This window comes from Gasterosteus aculeatus, chromosome 13, assembly GCF_964276395.1.
Source record: "Gasterosteus aculeatus chromosome 13, fGasAcu3.hap1.1, whole genome shotgun sequence".
Classification (NCBI taxonomy): Eukaryota; Metazoa; Chordata; class Actinopteri; order Perciformes; family Gasterosteidae; genus Gasterosteus; species Gasterosteus aculeatus.
In genome coordinates this window covers 11,770,315-11,793,951 of record NC_135701.1, presented here as the reverse complement: position 1 = coordinate 11,793,951, position 23,637 = coordinate 11,770,315, and the positions used below count along the sequence as shown (strand labels likewise).

General features: G+C 42.1%; 1 protein-coding gene across 1 annotated transcript in view; it reads right to left on the bottom strand.

Annotated features, from left to right (window-relative positions):
• Nucleotides 1-23,637, bottom strand: part of vcana (versican a) — a 39,962-nt gene that overhangs the window by 5,986 nt on the left and 10,339 nt on the right. Inside the window, exon 8 of the mRNA XM_078086765.1 lies at nucleotides 30-22,652. Within this exon, the coding sequence (XP_077942891.1) occupies nucleotides 30-22,652 (22,623 nt within the window). The remainder of the gene's footprint in view (nucleotides 1-29; nucleotides 22,653-23,637) is intronic.

The following is a 23,637-nucleotide window of genomic DNA, read 5'->3' as shown; positions in this document are numbered from 1 at the left end:
ATTCGTTGAGACAGTTTGAAGAAGCATACCTTGAATTTCAACAGTCTCTCCCACAATGGTCTGCCCCAAAGCAGTGTCAGTTATCACAGTTGTTTCCTCCCCTCTTATTAAGGATTCTCCTCCAATGTGTACTGTGTCTTTGTCCGGTTTGCCTTCCTCCTCCGAAAAAGATGATGAAGTGGTGGCAACAGATTCAACTAAAACTGGCAAGCTTTGTGTTTGATCTGGTGTCATTGTTGTGAACTCTGTATGGGTCCTCGAGTGAGTAGTGACAATCATTTCACGGATAACATCTTCTTTCTCAGATGTTCTACCAACACTGGTTGACTCCATCTCTGGAGCTGCGGTTGCATCAACTTTGAATACAGTCTGGATTTCCTCTCGGGGCAGAGACTGTTCCTCTATGGTGTTAATCTTTGGTTTCTTGGTAGTTGTCATTTCACCGGACACACTCTCAGAACTGACGGATCCATGTTCCGCGAGGATGTTCCCAACCTCCCCACTAGCAGTGCTTCCTGCGACAATGCTTTCCTCTGAGCTGCCTGTGCTTTCAGAACCACTCTCAGAACTAGAGGATTCTACACTGTCAGGAGCTAAGAAAGTTATGTCTGCTGATGCCACTACTGGGGATTTGGTTGCATTTTCTTCTGAGCGACTTCCAGTACTGCTCAAGGCGTCAACATTCTGACTTTCAGATGTTTGAGGATCAGGTGATGTTTTGTTGCTATCTGGAACTGTTTCAACTCTGTTGAGGTTTGCTGCATCATAATCTGGCGTCGAATTATCTATATTGCCATCATTGATATTCTCCGTTGAAGTTCCTATTTGGACATCTGTATCTGGAGATGGTTCAATCTCTGCACCACTTGAAAACAAATCAACAGCTGGTTCAACTGCCCCGCTGCCTTCAGCGACCAGAGAAGACGCTGTAGGCAAAGTTGACGATTCTATAACTGTTTTTGGTGAGACCTCTGACCTTGCCTGTTCAAATAACTTCTGGGTGGTTGTTAGGTGATGTACAGGGGAATCTGTTGTGACAAATTGGACTATAACATCTGCCTGTGACGATGGTGATGCTGATGAGCCATTTGAAGTAGGTTCAAAGTAAATGAGATCTTCCGGCATTGTGGTGTTCACTATTGTGATCTGTGTGCTTGTAGAGATTTTTGCAGCAAGCGTAACACTATCGGTTTGATGTGTGCTTGTTAAGTCTGTGTCTTGTGTTTCCCCGCTTCCGTTTCCTTCTGATTCAGACTCAAGTGAAGTGGATGTCTTTGGTGACTCAGCACTGCTGGTTACAGCAGCGTATTTTGTTGCATCATTTTCAGTGTTGAACGTCTCAGGTAACTTCAGACCTGAGGTTTGTGGATATGTAGATGATTCTGTATTATCTGTTTGGATTTTTATCATCTGAGGTGATAAAGTGCTGGTGATGATACCAAATTCACCAATGTCAGACAGGGAAACAGTTGAAGTGAGTATGCTCGTTGTCTTGCCATCTGACATGTCTTCTTCTGCTAAAGTGCCCATACTTCCTTCTGTTGATACAAGGATCTCCTCACTCTCTGGTGACGTTGTTTCAGAATTTGAAGCTTCTTTGTCAGTGGAAGTTCCTGTCTCAAACAACGCTGCAGTTGATTTCTCAGTGGAAGACGTGGAAGTCAATTCACTGTCTGCTGTGAACATTTTCGGTGATGTTGTTGAAGACACTGAAATAGAAGCTATCAAAGGAGTTTCAGTGCTGAACAGTGATGATGCAGTTGAAAATTGTTTTTTTGTTTGGATTGAAAGGGAAGGAGCTGTTGCCTCTTGAGTTTTTTCTACCGAACTTGAGTCTGTAAGAGATGCTGTCGCAACAGCAGTTTCTTTTTCAGGTTTTGCAGATGTGTCAGTTGCAAGTTCACTTGTATTTTCAACCCAAGCAGGGTCTGTCCCTTTGGAACTGACTGCTTCATCTGTAGGACCCAAAGTTACAGCAGCATCAGTGGACGTTTCCTGGATTTCACTATCTTGTGTGATACCTTCAGCATCATTTGAAGTTTCTTTAGTTATAGGTGCTATGCTAGTGGCTTGAGCTGTATTATCTTGCCGTGACGCAGCTTCCACTCCAGTATTGGGTGTGACATCGGTGGGTTTAAACTGCCTGCTTGACGCCACACTAGGCAATATTGGTCTGGTTGTTGCATATAAAGTTTTCTCAGAGGAGATGGCAGTTTGGGAATGATGAGTGAACGTAAACTCTGACCTTGCCTGTTGGAAGGACACCTCGGATGGTGTAGTATCTGGTTCTGGTACGAAAGTGGTGACAAACTGAACCATCACAAAAGGCTTTGACGCGCTTTGTAGAGAAGACACTGTTGATGTCAAATGGGATTCTTTTGTAGATATAGAGGTCATTTGGTCTTCTGTGGTACCTTCTTCTGCTTGTGTTGACCTTGAACCAATGGTAGGAGGTGAAACAGTGTCTGACAACGATGCTTTATCTGACTCTGTGTTTATCTCACTTGGTTGAGTTTCATCGTCTGGGGTCATTGTGGTGGGTTTTTCTATGCGGGTGAACTGAGGGGAAACTGGAGTCGCAACAGAATCTTTACTCCCAGATGTGCTTGTCTTAGGTAAAGCAGTCTGTGTATCTGATATCTCAGCCCCAGAGCCCTCCTCACTTGAAAACATATCTGTGCTGTAAGGAGGGGATAATGTTAGCATTTGGTCCATTTTCATTGTGCTGTGCAGAAAAGCGGCCGTCTGTGTCACATGCTCTGTCAAATAAGTGTCATCATGTGATCTATCTTTCCCAGTAACTTTAGAAGATGGTGTGACAGTTGGCTTCTCTGTGCTGTAAAGACTGGAAGCAGCAATTTTAGTCCCATCGGTGGAAGGTTCACGTGAACTTACTGAAACCGTTACAGGTGAAGTTGGCATGCCCTCAGTGAGCATACTTTGGTTTCGGTTCACTGAAATATCCCCATCTTTTAGTCCTGTATCCAGGGCAACAGTTGGTCTCTCAGTGCTGAACGGTGAAGAGACTGTAGATATCACTGCTTCACTACTTGATTTCACTGTGGCGGGGTCAGTGGACGCAGGTGTGGGTGTGATGGCAACTGTGCTAATAATATACTCCTCACTGGACACAGGAGGGACCGAGCTTTTGTTTGATGTTCCAGTTAGAGTTTGAGGTGGCAAAGATGAGGAAGCTGTGATCTCAGCTATAGAGTGGGTGACATTATCAGCAGTGTCCTTCCCTGATAAATCCTCTTCCGCCTGCTCTGGAAAAGGTTTGGTATCAGTTCCAATAAGGAAACCTGTATGCGGTGTAGATAAATCCGTTGTTTCTTCAGAGCTTGACTTTGTGGAAAGAGTAGTTGCTGGCGTGGACTGTGGTGCAGATGTAACAGTGTCATCAGTGGATGTCTGAATACTTGACACACCTTCTACGGTTGATGGATTTAAAGTGACTGGTAAATATTCAGAAGATGTTGAGTCTAATGGCAAATAACTTGTTGACGTTGCATATAGAGTTATTGGTTCTGGAGGAGAGAAGGTGGCACTCTCTGTCCCTGAACCCTCAGATTCCTCTGTTACCTCCAAATTTCGTGTCATTGTAACTGGTGTGACACCTCCAGCTTCCTCTGTTTGGATGGTAGGGTAAAATGAAGCGGGAACTATGGATATAGAATCTGCATCAATGATTTTATCATCTTTGGTGGTACGCTCAGAAGTGATGCTGCTTCCCTTCATAGTGTCTGTCACTGCAGAGAACAAATCATCTTCATCTTTCGCATCTTCTGTAAATATGATGGTTGTGCTGGTTGACGGTTTAGACACATGGAGAATCATGGTAGGCGTTTGTTCAGTTTGGTCAGTTTTGGATTGGCTGCTACTGGGAGTAATGATCATGACCTGTTGGTCTGTAATGCTATGATAAATAATGGAGGGAATAGCAGAGGACATCAATGTGGATCTGTCCGGCTTTTGTTCACTCATAGAGCTTAAAGTGGTGAGTTCAACCGTAGAGCGATCACTCACTGAAACTCCAATTGTCCAGGGAGACATAGTTGTATAGGAGGATTGCGTTGTGTCCTCAGCTACACTAACTTTATATTCTCCAATGCTAGAAAGAGGAAGCGTCGAAGCTTCAGAAGCGGTGGGGCTGTGTGTTTCTGGAGTAATTTTGCCTTCCTCTGAGGAAACCTGCTCATCAGAGGTTGGTGTGACTGACACAAAGGTTTCAGTTTCGCCGGTTGCTTCTCCAAATGTGACGCTGTCCACTAATGACTTTGAGGTCTCAGTTGTTTGGAGTGTGTGCATTTCAGGAGATGTTGCTGTTAGATTATCAATGCTGTAAACAGAAGAAGCGGCAATCGTTCTTTGTGTTATAACATTGTCGTTGGACAGATCCGTCGTTTGGTCGGTAAATCCCTCCTGACTGACAGCAGCAGCACTAGATGAAAAAATCATTTCGTTTGAGCCTGTAGCAGTGGGCATCACTGGAGAACTTGGGATTGGTTTAAATGTAGTTAATCCAATGAAAAGGTCAGCACCAGAACTTTCACCTTCTGCAGAGTCATCAGGGAAAACTCCACTGCCGTGCTCAATATTGTAGACCTCAGTGCTTGTAATGTGTGGTGATTGGGTTGATGGTATAAATTGCCTTATAGGATGTGTACTGGAGAGAGTTGAAGATGCAGCGGTTGACATGGCAGATGTTCTGTCGGTTTCATCTATTTCAGTCTCATCTGTTGCCACAGTACCTTCTTCTTGTGGTTTGGATGTAGTCTCAACGGATACATCTGTACCAGATCCGTCTGAACTTGACTCCAAATCATCCTCAGCAAGTAAGCCACCAGAGCTCTCCATATCGATAAAAGTAGAGGTTTCCTTCGAGTGGTATACAGTGACACTGGGTACTGCCAACGGTTGAGAGGTTTCAAATCTATATGGGATTGTTGTGACTGTCAAAAATTCTCTATCACTTGAGCTTTTCTCTTCGATGAACGTGGTTGTAACTAATGGACTATATGTTGTCATTAATACGGTGCTATGTTCCACTGAGGAATGAAGGGATGCTGTTTCTGAGGAAGTTTCATCTCCCAAGCCCTGTACATCAGGAACGTCACCACTTCCTGACTCAGATTCTGATGCCGTCAATGCCTTAATAGTGTTAGAAAACTGGGTAGCATCTGTGAACTCATCTGCAGAACGATTTGAATCTGGGGTTACGGGGTATGGTGCTGTTTCAGGTGTCTTGGTTGACTCACTGATAAGAGAAATGGACTCCACCATTGTAGATTCACTGCCTATGTCCTCCACCTCAATTACAGAAGTAACAGTCGATGTAACAGGAGATGTTGATGGTACTTCAGTGGTGTAGGCAGACGATTTTGCTATTACAGATGAGGTCTGAGTGAACATGTTTTCTGTTTGGTCACCGGATCCATCTTCATCTGTCGTTGACAAGGTAGAAGTTGTCTTTGCTGAAGCTGATAGTTTCTCAGTTTGACTTGTTGATACACTTTCTTTTGTTTCAGTTGATTCTGATGTTGGTTTCTCAGTACTGTAGAGTGATGATGCTATGGTAACAGTTGATGTTGAAGTATTACTTGTTTGAGTTTGACTGGAAGCTGTCACTGATGGTGACTCTGTAGTCCAAGATGAAGACACTGTAGTTGTTTTACTATGAAACTCTTCAGTGAAATTATCAGTGCTGTCCCCAGAACTATCTGAATCTATGGTTATGGGGAATGATGATGTTTCAAGCGTCATGGTTGATTCACTGATGAGAGAAATGGACTCCACCATTGTAGATTCACTGCCAATGTCCTCCACCTCAATTTCAGAAGTAACAGTCAATGTAACAGGAGATGTTGATGGTACTTCAGTGGTGTAGGGAGACGATTTTGCTATTACAGATGAGGTCTGAGTAAACATGTTTTCTGTTTGGTCATCGGATCCATCTTCATCTGTTGTTGACAAGGTAGAAGTGGTCTTTGCTGAAGCTGATAGTTTCTCAGTTTGACTTGTTGATACACTCTCTTTTGTTTCAGGTGATTCTGATGTTGGATTCTCAGTACTGTAGAGTGATGACGCTATGGTTACAGTTGATGTTGAAGTATTACTTGTTTGAGTTTGACTGGAAGCTGTCACTGCTGGTGACTCTGTAGTCCAAGATGAAGACACTGTAGTTGTTTTACTATGAGACTCGTCAGTGAAATTATCAGTGCTGTCCCCAGAACTATCTGAATCTATGGTTATGGGGAATGATGATGTTTCAAGCGTCATGGTTGATTCACTGATGAGAGAAATGGACTCCACCATTGTAGATTCACTGCCAATGTCCTCCACCTCAATTTCAGAAGTAACAGACGATGTAACCGGAGATGTTGATGGTACTTCAGTGGTGAAGGGAGACGATTTTGCTATTACAGATGAGGTCTGAGTGAACATGTTTTCTGTTTGGTCACCGGATCCATCTTCATCTGTCGTTGACAAGGTAGAAGTTGTCTTTGCTGAAGCTGATAGTTTCTCAGTTTGACTTGTTGATACACTCTCTTTTGTTTCAGGTGATTCTGATGTTGGTTTCTCAGTACTGTAGAGTGATGACGCTATGGTTACAGTTGATGTTGAAGTATTACTTGTTTGAGTTTGACTGGAAGCTGTCACTGCTGGTGACTCTGTAGTCCAAGATGAAGACACTGTAGTTGTTTTACTATGAGACTCGTCAGTGAAATTATCAGTGCTGTCCCTAGAACTATCTGAATCTATGGTTATGGGGAATGATGATGTTTCAAGCGTCATGGTTGATTCACTGATGAGAGAAATGGACTCCACCATTGTAGATTCACTGCCAATGTCCTCCACCTCAATTTCAGAAGTAACAGACGATGTAACCGGAGATGTTGATGGTACTTCAGTGGTGTAGGGAGACGATTTTGCTATTACAGATGAGGTCTGAGTGAACATGTTTTCTGTTTGGTCACCGGATCCATCTTCATCTGTCGTTGACAAGGTAGAAGTTGTCTTTGCTGAAGCTGATAGTTTCTCAGTTTGACTTGTTGATACACTCTCTTTTGTTTCAGGTGATTCTGATGTAGATTTCTCAGTACTGTAGAGTGATGACGCTATGGTTACAGTTGATGTTGAAGTATTACTTGTTTGAGTTTGACTGGAAGCTGTCACTGCTGGTGACTCTGTAGTCCAAGATGAAGACACTGTAGTTGTTTTACTATGAGACTCGTCAGTGAAATTATCAGTGCTGTCCCTAGAACTATCTGAATCTATGGTTATGGGGAATGATGATGTTTCAAGCGTCATGGTTGATTCACTGATGAGAGAAATGGACTCCACCATTGTAGATTCACTGCCAATGTCCTCCACCTCAATTTCAGAAGTAACAGACGATGTAACCGGAGATGTTGATGGTACTTCAGTGGTGTAGGGAGACGATTTTGCTATTACAGATGAGGTCTGAGTGAACATGTTTTCTGTTTGGTCACCGGATCCATCTTCATCTGTCGTTGACAAGGTAGAAGTTGTCTTTGCTGAAGCTGATAGTTTCTCAGTTTGACTTGTTGATACACTCTCTTTTGTTTCAGGTGATTCTGATGTTGGTTTCTCAGTACTGTAGAGTAATGATGCTATGGTTACGGTTGATGTTGAAGTATTACTTGTTTGAGTTTGACTGGAAGCTGTCACTGATGGTGACTCTGTAGTCCAAGATGAAGACACTGTAGTTGTTTTACTATGAGACTCTTCAGTGAAATTATCAGTGCTGTCCCCAGAACTATCTGAATCTATGGTTATGGGGAATGATGATGTTTCAAGCGTCATGGTTGATTCACTGATGAGAGAAATGGACTCCACCATTGTAGATTCACTGCCAATGTCCTCCACCTCAATTTCAGAAGTAACAGACAATGTAACAGGAGATGTTGATGGTACTTCAGTGGTGTAGGGAGACGATTTTGCTATTACAGATGAGGTCTGAGTGAACATGTTTTCTGTTTGGTCATCGGATCCATCTTCATCTGTTGTTGACAAGGTAGAAGTGGTCTTTGCTGAAGCTGATAGTTTCTCAGTTTGACTTGTTGATACACTCTCTTTTGTTTCAGGTGATTCTGATGTTGGATTCTCAGTACTGTAGAGTGATGACGCTATGGTTACAGTTGATGTTGAAGTATTACTTGTTTGAGTTTGACTGGAAGCTGTCACTGATGGTGACTCTGTAGTCCAAGATGAAGACACTGTAGTTGTTTTACTATGAGACTCGTCAGTGAAATTATCAGTGCTGTCCCCAGAACTATCTGAATCTATGGTTATGGGGAATGATGATGTTTCAAGCGTCATGGTTGATTCACTGATGAGAGAAATGGACTCCACCATTGTAGATTCACTGCCAATGTCCTCCACCTCAATTTCAGAAGTAACAGACGATGTAACCGGAGATGTTGATGGTACTTCAGTGGTGTAGGGAGACGATTTTGCTATTACAGATGAGGTCTGAGTGAACATGTTTTCTGTTTGGTCACCGGATCCATCTTCATCTGTCGTTGACAAGGTAGAAGTTGTCTTTGCTGAAGCTGATAGTTTCTCAGTTTGACTTGTTGATACACTCTCTTTTGTTTCAGGTGATTCTGATGTTGGTTTCTCAGTACTGTAGAGTGATGACGCTATGGTTACAGTTGATGTTGAAGTATTACTTGTTTGAGTTTGACTGGAAGCTGTCACTGATGGTGACTCTGTAGTCCAAGATGAAGACACTGTAGCTGTTTTACTATGAGACTCGTCAGTGAAATTATCAGTGCTGTCCCTAGAACTATCTGAATCTATGGTTATGGGGAATGATGATGTTTCAAGCGTCATGGTTGATTCACTGATGAGAGAAATGGACTCCACCATTGTAGATTCACTGCCAATGTCCTCCACCTCAATTTCAGAAGTAACAGACGATGTAACCGGAGATGTTGATGGTACTTCAGTGGTGTAGGGAGACGATTTTGCTATTACAGATGAGGTCTGAGTGAACATGTTTTCTGTTTGGTCACCGGATCCATCTTCATCTGTCGTTGACAAGGTAGAAGTTGTCTTTGCTGAAGCTGATAGTTTCTCAGTTTGACTTGTTGATACACTCTCTTTTGTTTCAGGTGATTCTGATGTTGGTTTCTCAGTACTGTAGAGTAATGATGCTATGGTTACAGTTGATGTTGAAGTATTACTTGTTTGAGTTTGACTGGAAGCTGTCACTGATGGTGACTCTGTAGTCCAAGATGAAGACACTGTAGTTGTTTTACTATGAGACTCTTCAGTGAAATTATCAGTGCTGTCCCTAGAACTATCTGAATCTATGGTTATGGGGAATGATGATGTTTCAAGCGTCATGGTTGATTCACTGATGAGAGAAATGGACTCCACCATTGTAGATTCACTGCCAATGTCCTCCACCTCAATTTCAGAAGTAACAGACGATGTAACCGGAGATGTTGATGGTACTTCAGTGGTGTAGGGAGACGATTTTGCTATTACAGATGAGGTCTGAGTGAACATGTTTTCTGTTTGGTCACCGGATCCATCTTCATCTGTCGTTGACAAGGTAGAAGTGGTCTTTGCTGAAGCTGATAGTTTCTCAGTTTGACTTGTTGATACACTCTCTTTTGTTTCAGGTGATTTTGATGTTGGTTTCTCAGTACTGTAGAGTGATGACGCTATGGTTACAGTTGATGTTGAAGTATTACTTGTTTGAGTTTGACTGGAAGCTGTCACTGATGGTGACTCTGTAGTCCAAGATGAAGACACTGTAGTTGTTTTACTATGAGACTCGTCAGTGAAATTATCAGTGCTGTCCCTAGAACTATCTGAATCTATGGTTATGGGGAATGATGATGTTTCAAGCGTCATGGTTGATTCACTGATGAGAGAAATGGACTCCACCATTGTAGATTCACTGCCAATGTCCTCCACCTCAATTTCAGAAGTAACAGACGATGTAACCGGAGATGTTGATGGTACTTCAGTGGTGTAGGGAGACGATTTTGCTATTACAGATGAGGTCTGAGTGAACATGTTTTCTGTTTGGTCACCGGATCCATCTTCATCTGTCGTTGACAAGGTAGAAGTTGTCTTTGCTGAAGCTGATAGTTTCTCAGTTTGACTTGTTGATACACTCTCTTTTGTTTCAGGTGATTCTGATGTTGGTTTCTCAGTACTGTAGAGTAATGATGCTATGGTTACAGTTGATGTTGAAGTATTACTTGTTTGAGTTTGACTGGAAGCTGTCACTGATGGTGACTCTGTAGTCCAAGATGAAGACACTGTAGTTGTTTTACTATGAGACTCTTCAGTGAAATTATCAGTGCTGTCCCCAGAACTATCTGAATCTATGGTTATGGGGAATGATGATGTTTCAAGCGTCATGGTTGATTCACTGATGAGAGAAATGGACTCCACCATTGTAGATTCACTGCCAATGTCGTCTACCTCAATTTCAGAAGTAACAGACGATGTAACAGGAGATGTTGATAGTAGTTCAGTGGTGTAGGGAGACGATTTTGCTATTACAGATGAGGTCTGAGTGAACATGTTTTCTGTTTGGTCACCGGATCCATCTTCATCTGTCGTTGACAAGGTAGAATTGGTCTTTGCTGAAGCTGATAGTTTCTCAGTTTGACTTGTTGATACACTCTCTTTTGTTTCAGGTGATTCTGATGTAGATTTCTCAGTACTGTAGAGTGATGACGCTATGGTTACAGTTGATGTTGAAGTATTACTTGTTTGAGTTTGACTGGAAGCTGTCACTGATGGTGACTCTGTAGTCCAAGATGAAGACACTGTAGTTGTTTTACTATGAGACTCTTCAGTGAAATTATCAGTGCTGTCCCTAGAACTATCTGAATCTATGGTTATGGGGAATGATGATGTTTCAAGCGTCATGGTTGATTCACTGATGAGAGAAATGGACTCCACCATTGTAGATTCACTGCCAATGTCCTCCACCTCAATTTCAGAAGTAACAGACGATGTAACCGGAGATGTTGATGGTACTTCAGTGGTGTAGGGAGACGATTTTGCTATTACAGATGAGGTCTGAGTGAACATGTTTTCTGTTTGGTCACCGGATCCATCTTCATCTGTCGTTGACAAGGTAGAAGTTGTCTTGGCTGAAGCTGATAGTTTCTCAGTTTGACTTGTTGATACACTTTCTTTTGTTTCAGGTGATTCTGATGTTGGTTTCTCAGTACTGTAGAGTGATGACGCTATGGTTACAGTTGATGTTGAAGTATTACTTGTTTGAGTTTGACTGGAAGCTGTCACTGATGGTGACTCTGTAGTCCAAGATGAAGACACTGCAGTTGTTTTACTATGAGACTCTTCAGTGAAATTATCAGTGCTGTCCCCAGAACTATCTGAATCTATGGTTATGGGGAATGACGATGTTTCAAGCGTCATGGTTGATTCACTGATGAGAGAAATGGACTCCACCATTGTAGATTCACTGCCAATGTCCTCCACCTCAATTTCAGAAGTAACAGACGATGTAACAGGAGATGTTGATAGTACTTCAGTGGTGTAGGGAGACGATTTTGCTATTACAGATGAGGTCTGAGTGAACATGTTTTCTGTTTGGTCACCGGATCCATCTTCATCTGTCGTTGACAAGGTAGAAGTGGTCTTTGCTGAAGCTGATAGTTTCTCAGTTTGACTTGTTGATACACTCTCTTTTGTTTCAGGTGATTCTGATGTTGGTTTCTCAGTACTGTAGAGTGATGACGCTATGGTTACAGTTGATGTTGAAGTATTACTTGTTTGAGTTTGACTGGAAGCTGTCACTGATGGTGACTCTGTAGTCCAAGATGAAGACACTGTTGTTGTTTTACTATGAGTCTCTTCAGTGAAATTATCAGTGCTGTCCCCAGATGTATCTGAATCTATGGTTATGGGGAATGATGATGTTTCAAGCGTCATGGTTGATTCACTGATGAGAGAAATGGACTCCACCATTGTAGATTCACTGCCAATGTCCTCCACCTTAATTTCAGAAGTAACAGACGATGTAACACGAGATGTTGATGGTACTACAGTGGTGTAGGGAGACGATTTTGCTATTACAGATGAGGTCTGAGTGAACATGTTTTCTGTTTGGTCACCGGATCCATCTTCATCTGTCGTTGACAAGGTAGAAGTGGTCTTTGCTGAAGCTGATAGTTTCTCAGTTTGACTTGTTGATACACTCTCTTTTGTTTCAGGTGATTCTGATGTTGGTTTCTCAGTACTGTAGAGTGATGACGCTATGGTTACAGTTGATGTTGAAGTATTACTTGTTTGAGTTTGACTGGAAGCTGTCACTGATGGTGACTCTGTAGTCCAAGATGAAGACACTGTAGTTGTTTTACTATGAGACTCTTCAGTGAAATTATCAGTGCTGTCCCTAGAACTATCTGAATCTATGGTTATGGGGAATGATGATGTTTCAAGCGTCATGGTTGATTCACTGATGAGAGAAATGGACTCCACCATTGTAGATTCACTGCCAATGTCCTCCACCTCAATTTCAGAAGTAAAAGACGATGTAACCGGAGATGTTGATGGTACTTCAGTGGTGTAGGGAGACGATTTTGCTATTACAGATGAGGTCTGAGTGAACATGTTTTCTGTTTGGTCACCGGATCCATCTTCATCTGTCGTTGACAAGGTAGAAGTTGTCTTTGCTGAAGCTGATAGTTTCTCAGTTTGACTTGTTGATACACTCTCTTTTGTTTCAGGTGATTCTGATGTTGGTTTCTCAGTACTGTAGAGTAATGATGCTATGGTTACAGTTGATGTTGAAGTATTACTTGTTTGAGTTTGACTGGAAGCTGTCACTGATGGTGACTCTGTAGTCCAAGATGAAGACACTGTAGTTGTTTTACTATGAGACTCTTCAGTGAAATTATCAGTGCTGTCCCCAGAACTATCTGAATCTATGGTTATGGGGAATGATGATGTTTCAAGCGTCATGGTTGATTCACTGATGAGAGAAATGGACTCCACCATTGTAGATTCACTGCCAATGTCCTCCACCTCAATTTCAGAAGTAACAGACGATGTAACCGGAGATGTTGATGGTACTTCAGTGGTGTAGGGAGACGATTTTGCTATTACAGATGAGGTCTGAGTGAACATGTTTTCTGTTTGGTCACCGGATCCATCTTCATCTGTCGTTGACAAGGTAGAAGTTGTCTTTGCTGAAGCTGATAGTTTCTCAGTTTGACTTGTTGATACACTCTCTTTTGTTTCAGGTGATTCTGATGTTGGTTTCTCAGTACTGTAGAGTAATGATGCTATGGTTACAGTTGATGTTGAAGTATTACTTGTTTGAGTTTGACTGGAAGCTGTCACTGATGGTGACTCTGTAGTCCAAGATGAAGACACTGTAGTTGTTTTACTATGAGACTCTTCAGTGAAATTATCAGTGCTGTCCCCAGAACTATCTGAATCTATGGTTATGGGGAATGATGATGTTTCAAGCGTCATGGTTGATTCACTGATGAGAGAAATGGACTCCACCATTGTAGATTCACTGCCAATGTCCTCTACCTCAATTTCAGAAGTAACAGACGATGTAACACGAGATGTTGATAGTACTTCAGAGGTGTAGGGAGACGATTTTGCTATTACAGATGAGGTCTGAGTGAACATGTTTTCTGTTTGGTCACCGGATCCATCTTCATCTGTCGTTGACAAGGTAGAAGTGGTCTTTGCTGAAGCTGATAGTTTCTCAGTTTGACTTGTTGATACACTCTCTTTTGTTTCAGGTGATTCTGATGTTGGTTTCTCAGTACTGTAGAGTGATGACGCTATGGTTACAGTTGATGTTGAAGTATTACTTGTTTGAGTTTGACTGGAAGCTGTCACTGATGGTGACTCTGTAGTCCAAGATGAAGACACTGTAGTTGTTTTACTATGAGACTCTTCAGTGAAATTATCAGTGCTGTCCCCAGAACTATCTGAATCTATGGTTATGGGGAATGATGATGTTTCAAGCGTCATGGTTGATTCACTGATGAGAGAAATGGACTCCACCATTGTAGATTCACTGCCAATGTCCTCTACCTCAATTTCAGAAGTAACAGACGATGTAACAGGAGATATTGATAGTACTTCAGTGGTGTAGGGAGACGATTTTGCTATTACAGATGAGGTCTGAGTGAACATGTTTTCTGTTTGGTCACCGGATCCATCTTCATCTGTCGTTGACAAGGTAGAAGTGGTCTTTGCTGAAGCTGATAGTTTCTCAGTTTGACTTGTTGATACACTCTCTTTTGTTTCAGGTGATTCTGATGTAGATTTCTCAGTACTGTAGAGTGATGACGCTATGGTTACAGTTGATGTTGAAGTATTACTTGTTTGAGTTTGACTGGAAGCTGTCACTGATGGTGACTCTGTAGTCCAAGATGAAGACACTGTAGTTGTTTTACTATGAGACTCTTCAGTGAAATTATCAGTGCTGTCCCTAGAACTATCTGAATCTATGGTTATGGGGAATGATGATGTTTCAAGCGTCATGGTTGATTCACTGATGAGAGAAATGGACTCCACCATTGTAGATTCACTGCCAATGTCCTCCACCTCAATTTCAGAAGTAACAGACGATGTAACCGGAGATGTTGATGGTACTTCAGTGGTGTAGGGAGACGATTTTGCTATTACAGATGAGGTCTGAGTGAACATGTTTTCTGTTTGGTCACCGGATCCATCTTCATCTGTCGTTGACAAGGTAGAAGTTGTCTTTGCTGAAGCTGATAGTTTCTCAGTTTGACTTGTTGATACACTCTCTTTTGTTTCAGGTGATTCTGATGTTGGTTTCTCAGTACTGTAGAGTGATGACGCTATGGTTACAGTTGATGTTGAAGTATTACTTGTTTGAGTTTGACTGGAAGCTGTCACTGATGGTGACTCTGTAGTCCAAGATGAAGACACTGTAGTTGTTTTACTATGAGTCTCTTCAGTGAAATTATCAGTGCTGTCCCCAGATGTATCTGAATCTATGGTTATGGGGAATGATGATGTTTCAAGCGTCATGGTTGATTCACTGATGAGAGAAATGGACTCCACCATTGTAGATTCACTGCCAATGTCCTCCACCTTAATTTCAGAAGTAACAGACGATGTAACACGAGATGTTGATGGTACTACAGTGGTGTAGGGAGACGATTTTGCTATTACAGATGAGGTCTGAGTGAACATGTTTTCTGTTTGGTCACCGGATCCATCTTCATCTGTCAATGACAAGGTAGAAGTGGTCTTTGCTGAAGCTGATAGTTTCTCAGTTTGACTTGTTGATACACTCTCTTTTGTTTCAGGTGATTCTGATGTTGGTTTCTCAGTACTGTAGAGTGATGACGCTATGGTTACAGTTGATGTTGAAGTATTACTTGTTTGAGTTTGACTGGAAGCTGTCACTGATGGTGACTCTGTAGTCCAAGATGAAGACACTGTAGTTGTTTTACTATGAGACTCTTCAGTGAAATTATCAGTGCTGTCCCCAGAACTATCTGAATCTATGGTTATGGGGAATGATGATGTTTCAAGCGTCATGGTTGATTCACTGATGAGAGAAATGGACTCCACCATTGTAGATTCACTGCCAATGTCCTCCACCTCAATTTCAGAAGTAACAGACGATGTAACCGGAGATGTTGATGGTACTTCAGTGGTGTAGGGAGACGATTTTGCTATTACAGATGAGGTCTGAGTGAACATGTTTTCTGTTTGGTCACCGGATCCATCTTCATCTGTCGTTGACAAGGTAGAAGTGGTCTTTGCTGAAGCTGATAGTTTCTCAGTTTGACTTGTTGATACACTCTCTTTTGTTTCAGGTGATTCTGATGTTTGTTTCTCAGTACTGTAGAGTAATGATGCTATGGTTACAGTTGATGTTGAAGTATTACTTGTTTGAGTTTGACTGGAAGCTGTCACTGATGGTGACTCTGTAGTCCAAGATGAAGACACTGTAGTTGTTTTACTATGAGACTCTACAGTGAAATTATCAGTGCTGTCCCCAAAACTATCTGAATCTATGGTTATGGGGAATGATGATGTTTCAAGCGTCATGGTTGATTCACTGATGAGAGAAATGGACTCCACCATTGTAGATTCACTGCCAATGTCCTCTACCTCAATTTCAGAAGTAACAGACGATGTAACACGAGATGTTGATAGTACTTCAGTGGTGTAGGGAGACGATTTTGCTATTACAGATGAGGTCTGAGTGAACATGTTTTCTGTTTGGTCACCGGATCCATCTTCATCTGTCGTTGACAAGGTAGAAGTGGTCTTTGCTGAAGCTGATAGTTTCTCAGTTTGACTTGTTGATACACTCTCTTTTGTTTCAGGTGATTCTGATGTTGGTTTCTCAGTACTGTAGAGTGATGACGCTATGGTTACAGTTGATGCTGAAGTATTACTTGTTTGAGTTTGACTGGAAGCTGTCACTGATGGTGACTCTGTAGTCCAAGATGAAGACACTGTAGTTGTTTTACTATGAGACTCTTCAGTGAAATTATCAGTGCTGTCCCCAGAACTATCTGAATCTATGGTTATGGGGAATGATGATGTTTCAAGCGTCATGGTTGATTCACTGATGAGAGAAATGGACTCCACCATTGTAGATTCACTGCCAATGTCCTCTACCTCAATTTCAGAAGTAACAGACGATGTAACAGGAGATGTTGATAGTACTTCAGTGGTGTAGGGAGACGATTTTGCTATTACAGATGAGGTCTGAGTGAACATGTTTTCTGTTTGGTCACCGGATCCATCTTCATCTGTCGTTGACAAGGTAGAAGTTGTCTTTGCTGAAGCTGATAGTTTCTCAGTTTGACTTGTTGATACACTCTCTTTTGTTTCAGGTGATTCTGATGTTGGTTTCTCAGTACTGTAGAGTGATGACGCTATGGTTACAGTTGATGTTGAAGTATTACTTGTTTGAGTTTGACTGGAAGCTGTCACTGATGGTGACTCTGTAGTCCAAGATGAAGACACTGTAGTTGTTTTACTATGAGACTCGTCAGTGAAATTATCAGTGCTGTCCCTAGAACTATCTGAATCTATGGTTATGGGGAATGATGATGTTTCAAGCGTCATGGTTGATTCACTGATGAGAGAAATGGACTCCACCATTGTAGATTCACTGCCAATGTCCTCCACCTCAATTTCAGAAGTAACAGACGATGTAACCGGAGATGTTGATGGTACTTCAGTGGTGTAGGGAGACGATTTTGCTATTACAGAGGAGGTCTGAGTGAACATGTTTTCTGTTTGGTCACCGGATCCATCTTCATCTGTCGTTGACAAGGTAGAGGTGGTCTTTGCTGAAGCTGATAGTTTCTCAGTTTGACTTGTTGATACACTCTCTTTTGTTTCAGGTGATTCTGATGTTGGTTTCTCAGTACTGTAGAGTGATGACGCTATGGTTACAGTTGATGTTGAAGTATTACTTGTTTGAGTTTGACTGGAAGCTGTCACTGATGGTGACTCTGTAGTCCAAGATGAAGACACTGTAGTTGTTTTACTATGAGACTCTTCAGTGAAATTATCAGTGCTGTCCCCAGAACTATCTGAATCTATGGTTATGGGGAATGATGATGTTTCAAGCGTCATGGTTGATTCACTGATGAGAGAAATGGACTCCACCATTGTAGATTCACTGCCAATGTCCTCTACCTCAATTTCAGAAGTAACAGACGATGTAACAGGAGATGTTGATGGTACTTCAGTGGTGTAGGGAGACGATTTTGCTATTACAGAGGAGGTCTGAGTGAACATGTTTTCTGTTTGGTCACCGGATCCATCTTCATCTGTCGTTGACAAGGTAGAGGTGGTCTTTGCTGAAGCTGATAGTTTCTCAGTTTGACTTGTTGATACACTCTCTTTTGTTTCAGGTGATTCTGATGTTGGTTTCTCAGTACTGTAGAGTGATGACGCTATGGTTACAGTTGATGTTGAAGTATTACTTGTTTGAGTTTGACTGGAAGCTGTCACTGATGGTGACTCTGTAGTCCAAGATGAAGACACTGTAGTTGTTTTACTATGAGACTCTTCAGTGAAATTATCAGTGCTGTCCCCAGAACTATCTGAATCTATGGTTATGGGGAATGATGATGTTTCAAGCGTCATGGTTGATTCACTGATGAGAGAAATGGACTCCACCATTGTAGATTCACTGCCAATGTCCTCTACCTCAATTTCAGAAGTAACAGACGATGTAACAGGAGATGTTGATAGTACTTCAGTGGTGTAGGGAGACGATTTTGCTATTACAGATGAGGTCTGAGTGAACATGTTTTCTGTTTGGTCACCGGATCCATCTTCATCTGTCGTTGACAAGGTAGAAGTTGTCTTTGCTGAAGCTGATAGTTTCTCAGTTTGACTTGTTGATACACTCTCTTTTGTTTCAGGTGATTCTGATGTTGGTTTCTCAGTACTGTAGAGTGATGACGCTATGGTTACAGTTGATGTTGAAGTATTACTTGTTTGAGTTTGACTGGAAGCTGTCACTGATGGTGACTCTGTAGTCCAAGATGAAGACACTGTAGTTGTTTTACTATGAGACTCTTCAGTGAAATTATCAGTGCTGTCCCCAGAACTATCTGAATCTATGGTTATGGGGAATGATGATGTTTCAAGCGTCATGGTTGATTCACTGATGAGAGAAATGGACTCTACCATTGTAGATTCACTGCCAATGTCCTCCACCTCAATTTCAGAAGTAACAGACGATGTAATAGGAGATGTTGATATTACTTCAGTGGTGTAGGGAGACGATTTTGCTATTACAGATGAGGTCTGAGTGAACATGTTTTCTGTTTGGTCACCGGATCCATCTTCATCTGTCGTTGACAAGGTAGAAGTTGTCTTTGCTGAAGCTGATAGTTTCTCAGTTTGACTTGTTGATACACTCTCTTTTGTTTCAGGTGATTCTGATGTTGGTTTCTCAGTACTGTAGAGTGATGACGCTATGGTTACAGTTGATGTTGAAGTATTACTTGTATGAGTTTGACTGGAAGCTGTCACTGATGGTGACTCTGTAGTCCAAGATGAAGACACTGTAGTTGTTTTACTATGAGACTCGTCAGTGAAATTATCAGTGCTGTCCCTAGAACTATCTGAATCTATGGTTATGGGGAATGATGATGTTTCAAGCGTCATGGTTGATTCACTGATGAGAGAAATGGACTCCACCATTGTAGATTCACTGCCAATGTCCTCCACCTCAATTTCAGAAGTAACAGACGATGTAACCGGAGATGTTGATGGTACTTCAGTGGTGTAGGGAGACGATTTTGCTATTACAGATGAGGTCTGAGTGAACATGTTTTCTGTTTGGTCACCGGATCCATCTTCATCTGTCGTTGACAAGGTAGAGGTGGTCTTTGCTGAAGCTGATAATTTCTCAGTTTGACTTGTTGATACACTCTCTTTTGTTTCAGGTGATTCTGATGTTGGTTTCTCAGTACTGTAGAGTGATGACGCTATGGTTACAGTTGATGTTGAAGTATTACTTGTTTGAGTTTGACTGGAAGCTGTCACTGATGGTGACTCTGTAGTCCAAGATGAAGACACTGCAGTTGTTTTACTATGAGACTCTTCAGTGAAATTATCAGTGCTGTCCCCAGAACTATCTGAATCTATGGTTATGGGGAATGATGATGTTTCAAGCGTCATGGTTGATTCACTGATGAGAGAAATGGACTCCACCATTGTAGATTCACTGCCAATGTCCTCCACCTTAATTTCAGAAGTAACAGACGATGTAACACGAGATGTTGATGGTACTACAGTGGTGTAGGGAGACGATTTTGCTATTACAGATGAGGTCTGAGTGAACATGTTTTCTGTTTGGTCACCGGATCCATCTTCATCTGTCGTTGACAAGGTAGAAGTGGTCTTTGCTGAAGCTGATAGTTTCTCAGTTTGACTTGTTGATACACTCTCTTTTGTTTCAGGTGATTCTGATGTTGGTTTCTCAGTACTGTAGAGTGATGACGCTATGGTTACAGTTGATGTTGAAGTATTACTTGTTTGAGTTTGACTGGAAGCTGTCACTGATGGTGACTCTGTACTGTCTCCAAAACCTTCTGAGACCAGGGTAATGAGGGATGATGCAGTCTTAGGTTCCTTAGCTATTTGACTGATGGAAGGTATGGACTCCAACAGTGTAGTTTGACTACTTTCTTCTTCATTTTCAATGTCTGAAACAGTAGTTTTTGGAACAACAGAAGTACTTGATGGTTCCCAAGTGCTTTTGAGAGGCAATATAGCTGTGACAGATGAGGTCCAAGTTAAAAGGATTTGATGTGACTCTGATGTTGGTGTCTTAGGCGTGTTAAGTGACGGAGTTTTGTTGAAAGTCATTTCTTGGTTGTTCTCGGTTTTAGGGAGGGAAACATTTGATTCTGTTGTCATTGATGCTTTTTTAGCACCCCTTGTGGCTTCAGTCTCTTCTGCTTTAGGTGACATTTCTGTTTTGGGTGTTCCAGTGCTGTCCACAGAAGATGTTACTGAAACAACAGATGTCTGAGCAGCCATTCCAGGCTTCTTCTCCCCCAACCTATCATCACCTGTTGTAGAGAAAACAGAACTGTATTCTGTTTTACCGGTAATTGTACTGGCTTGTCTGCTTTCTGACTGACTCGTTACTTGTGCAGCTGGTCTGTCAGTGCTAAACAATGGCAAGGTTGTAGATGTTAGAGACTCTTTACTTGATTTTTCAGTTGTCTGTTTGCCAGAAGTTTCTTCAAGTGAAGAAGTGGAGAAAGTCCCTTTTGCACCAGTATGAGTAGTTGTGCTGTGCTTAGGTCGTGTTGATGTCGTCCCAGAAGTTTGATCATCTGTAATTTGTACAGCAGTGCTGGGACTTGATGATCCTGTCTTTGTAACTCCATTTACACCAGAGATTTCCACTGTTGAGGCTGCACTTGAAATAGACTCATAGGGTTTTACTTTGCTTGTGACTGAAGGAGTATAGGTGGCCACAGGTGAGAAGGTTTGGTGTACTGAAGTCTGCTCATCTGTTACATCAGTGGTTTCCTTAGGAAATTCAGTCGTTAATAATGTGCTTTGTGTAGAGTACGGACTGAAGTATTTGTGGAATGAGGTGATTGTTGTCTTGACAATTTCAATAGCACTGTATAAGGGCGAAGGATCCCTCAGCTCATGCATGGTGGTGGGAGATCTATCATTTGCATGAATGAATGCGTTATCTTTGCCTGCGGCTTCTGATGTTACTTCACTCTCCCACAGAGGTTCATCTGTTGTATTTGTGGAACTTGGACTTGAAGATGACATTATTGTCTCAGCCGAAGTATGTGAAGTCGGGCCGGTTGTAAACATGTTTACTGCTTGCACACTTGAATCATCCTCCTCTGGTGTAGACATTGCATCACTTACAGCTTTCTCAGTAGTTGAGGAAGGGCTTTTGCTGATTGAACTACCTCCCTGACTTGAGGCCGTACCTGGTGAAGTGTCAGCAATAATAGGTGATACAGATGCCGATGATTCGGTTTTGCCTAAATATACAACCGGCGTCACCTCAGTCTTTGCTGTCTGTTCAAGAGAGGATGAACCACTAGATACTGTTGGATCTGTTGTGCTGAGGGCTAATTTTGGGGGGACTTCTGGCATTCCTCCTCCCCCCACATCTTGATCGGAGCTCTGTGAGTCACGAGTTGTCAATGTTGGTGTTTTCCATTCAGGGTCGCCCGAGGAGGGAGTGTACACAGCCTGTAACGTAGACTGAGTGCTGTGTTCAGCAGCTGGAGTGGCAGATGTGCTCTTTATGTCTTCTGTGGTCTCTGCTTTATCTCTGGCTGTGTAAAGTCTGGTTGAAGAAGTAACATAGGATTGTTCCTTCGACTTCTCTGTCTCAGTCATTTCTGAGTCATTTTTTACATAGGTGAGAGTCCGCCCTGACACACTTGCCTCTTCTAGTACAGATGTGGGAATGACAGAGGTGGATTCCTTTTTAGCCTTCTGGGTTTGTGTTTGTGCAGTTGCTTTGGTGATCTGTGGCTCAGCTGGTGTTATCGTAGGAACAAAGTCGGCAGCGGTAGATGTGACATGAGTCATCCCCTCTGTGGAGTGTGTGGCAGCTGGGCCCGGTACTGTTTTTTGTGTACTTTTTGATACTGTGTCCTCCAGTGTTGGAGCAAAGGTTGTGTCTGTAGTGTCCTTTATGATCAGGTCATCTTCTCCAAGTAATATATCAGGAGGTGTAGATTCAACTAATATTTCAGAGTCATACTGATCAATATCTGGGATCTCTGTAGAAATAAGTGTTTTGGTCGGTTCTTCTGTGTATTCCGCTGAGCTATCAGGGAGATCGGTCCAACTAAAATCAAACCCTGTGGTTATTTCCTCGCTCACTCCCAAACTTGACACATTTGTCAAAATCTGGGTACCTTTGACCTCTTTTTCTTCTGCACTCATTGGCTCTAGTGTGAGCTCATCTTTGGCATTTATGAAGCTTACAGTTGGAGTAATAGTTACAGATGCTTGGTAGGAGAGGTCTGGTTCGCCACTCTGCTGGATGGGTTCTCCATCGGCAATGGAGGGGGTGGGATGGTCGGGCACAACTGGTATAGTGGAAGACTGGGGATCTTGTTGCTGTAAAGCCTGGTCAACTGGAAAAAAATTTAAAAAAAGTTACAATGTGATTGCTGAGAACTGAAATGAATGATTAAAAAAAGAACAGAAAAACAACAAACCACATTTTATTTCTTAAATCCCGGGAGTTGTAAGTACGATATTACACTATAAAGATCCCCACTATTCAATACACAGGGGTTGTTGTTAAAATTAATATAAAATATTATCAAGAAGCCAGTAAAGCATACACATTGTCAAGTCCTTCAACAGTCAACGCAGTTTCGAACAAAATCCATTTCCTTTCGCTTGACAACTTCACTGTTGCTTTTTTCTCTGCTACGATTGCCAACACCTGTCGGCTCTGAGCGCATACACGTTGCTCAACGTCTAGCTGGACCACACAGTGACCACACACCCACCTTACGACACTCTGTTAGTATATCCGCATACTCCATATGCAAACACAAGCACAAGAAGATATAAGCCCATTAAGCACTTCCAGTTTTGTTTGCCAATTCCCTTAATATATCAATGCTTTGAGAAAAAGCCACAGCATGAGGTTTTGGACATATCTGATAATATGCACAAGGCAGCCGGCGAACCACAGCCCAATAAAACGTTACTTTTTTTGGTTCTGTGCATTATTCAGTAACATTTGTGGTTGGAACAAAAATCAATACATAAACACAACAATGTAATTGTCTGGAATTACTCAAAAACACATTGAATGAGAACAACACTGACAGATTTGGGCAACACTAAATTTTCATTCATTGATATTATTGTGCACTTTGTTGCTATGCAGCCAGACAACACACTTCTCACAATGCCATAATACTTTCCACAAGACCAGACTGAGAGGCCAGAAAGAATCCTCGAGTGCAGCCTTCAGCTGTCCGCACAGAGAGGGAGGCTTTGCGTTAGCGATGACATCACCTCTTGAGGTGGCGTACAGTCTGTGGGAGGACTCAGTGCTTACTCAGGTACACTGCCAACACGTCTCAGTTACTGCCAGTTAGA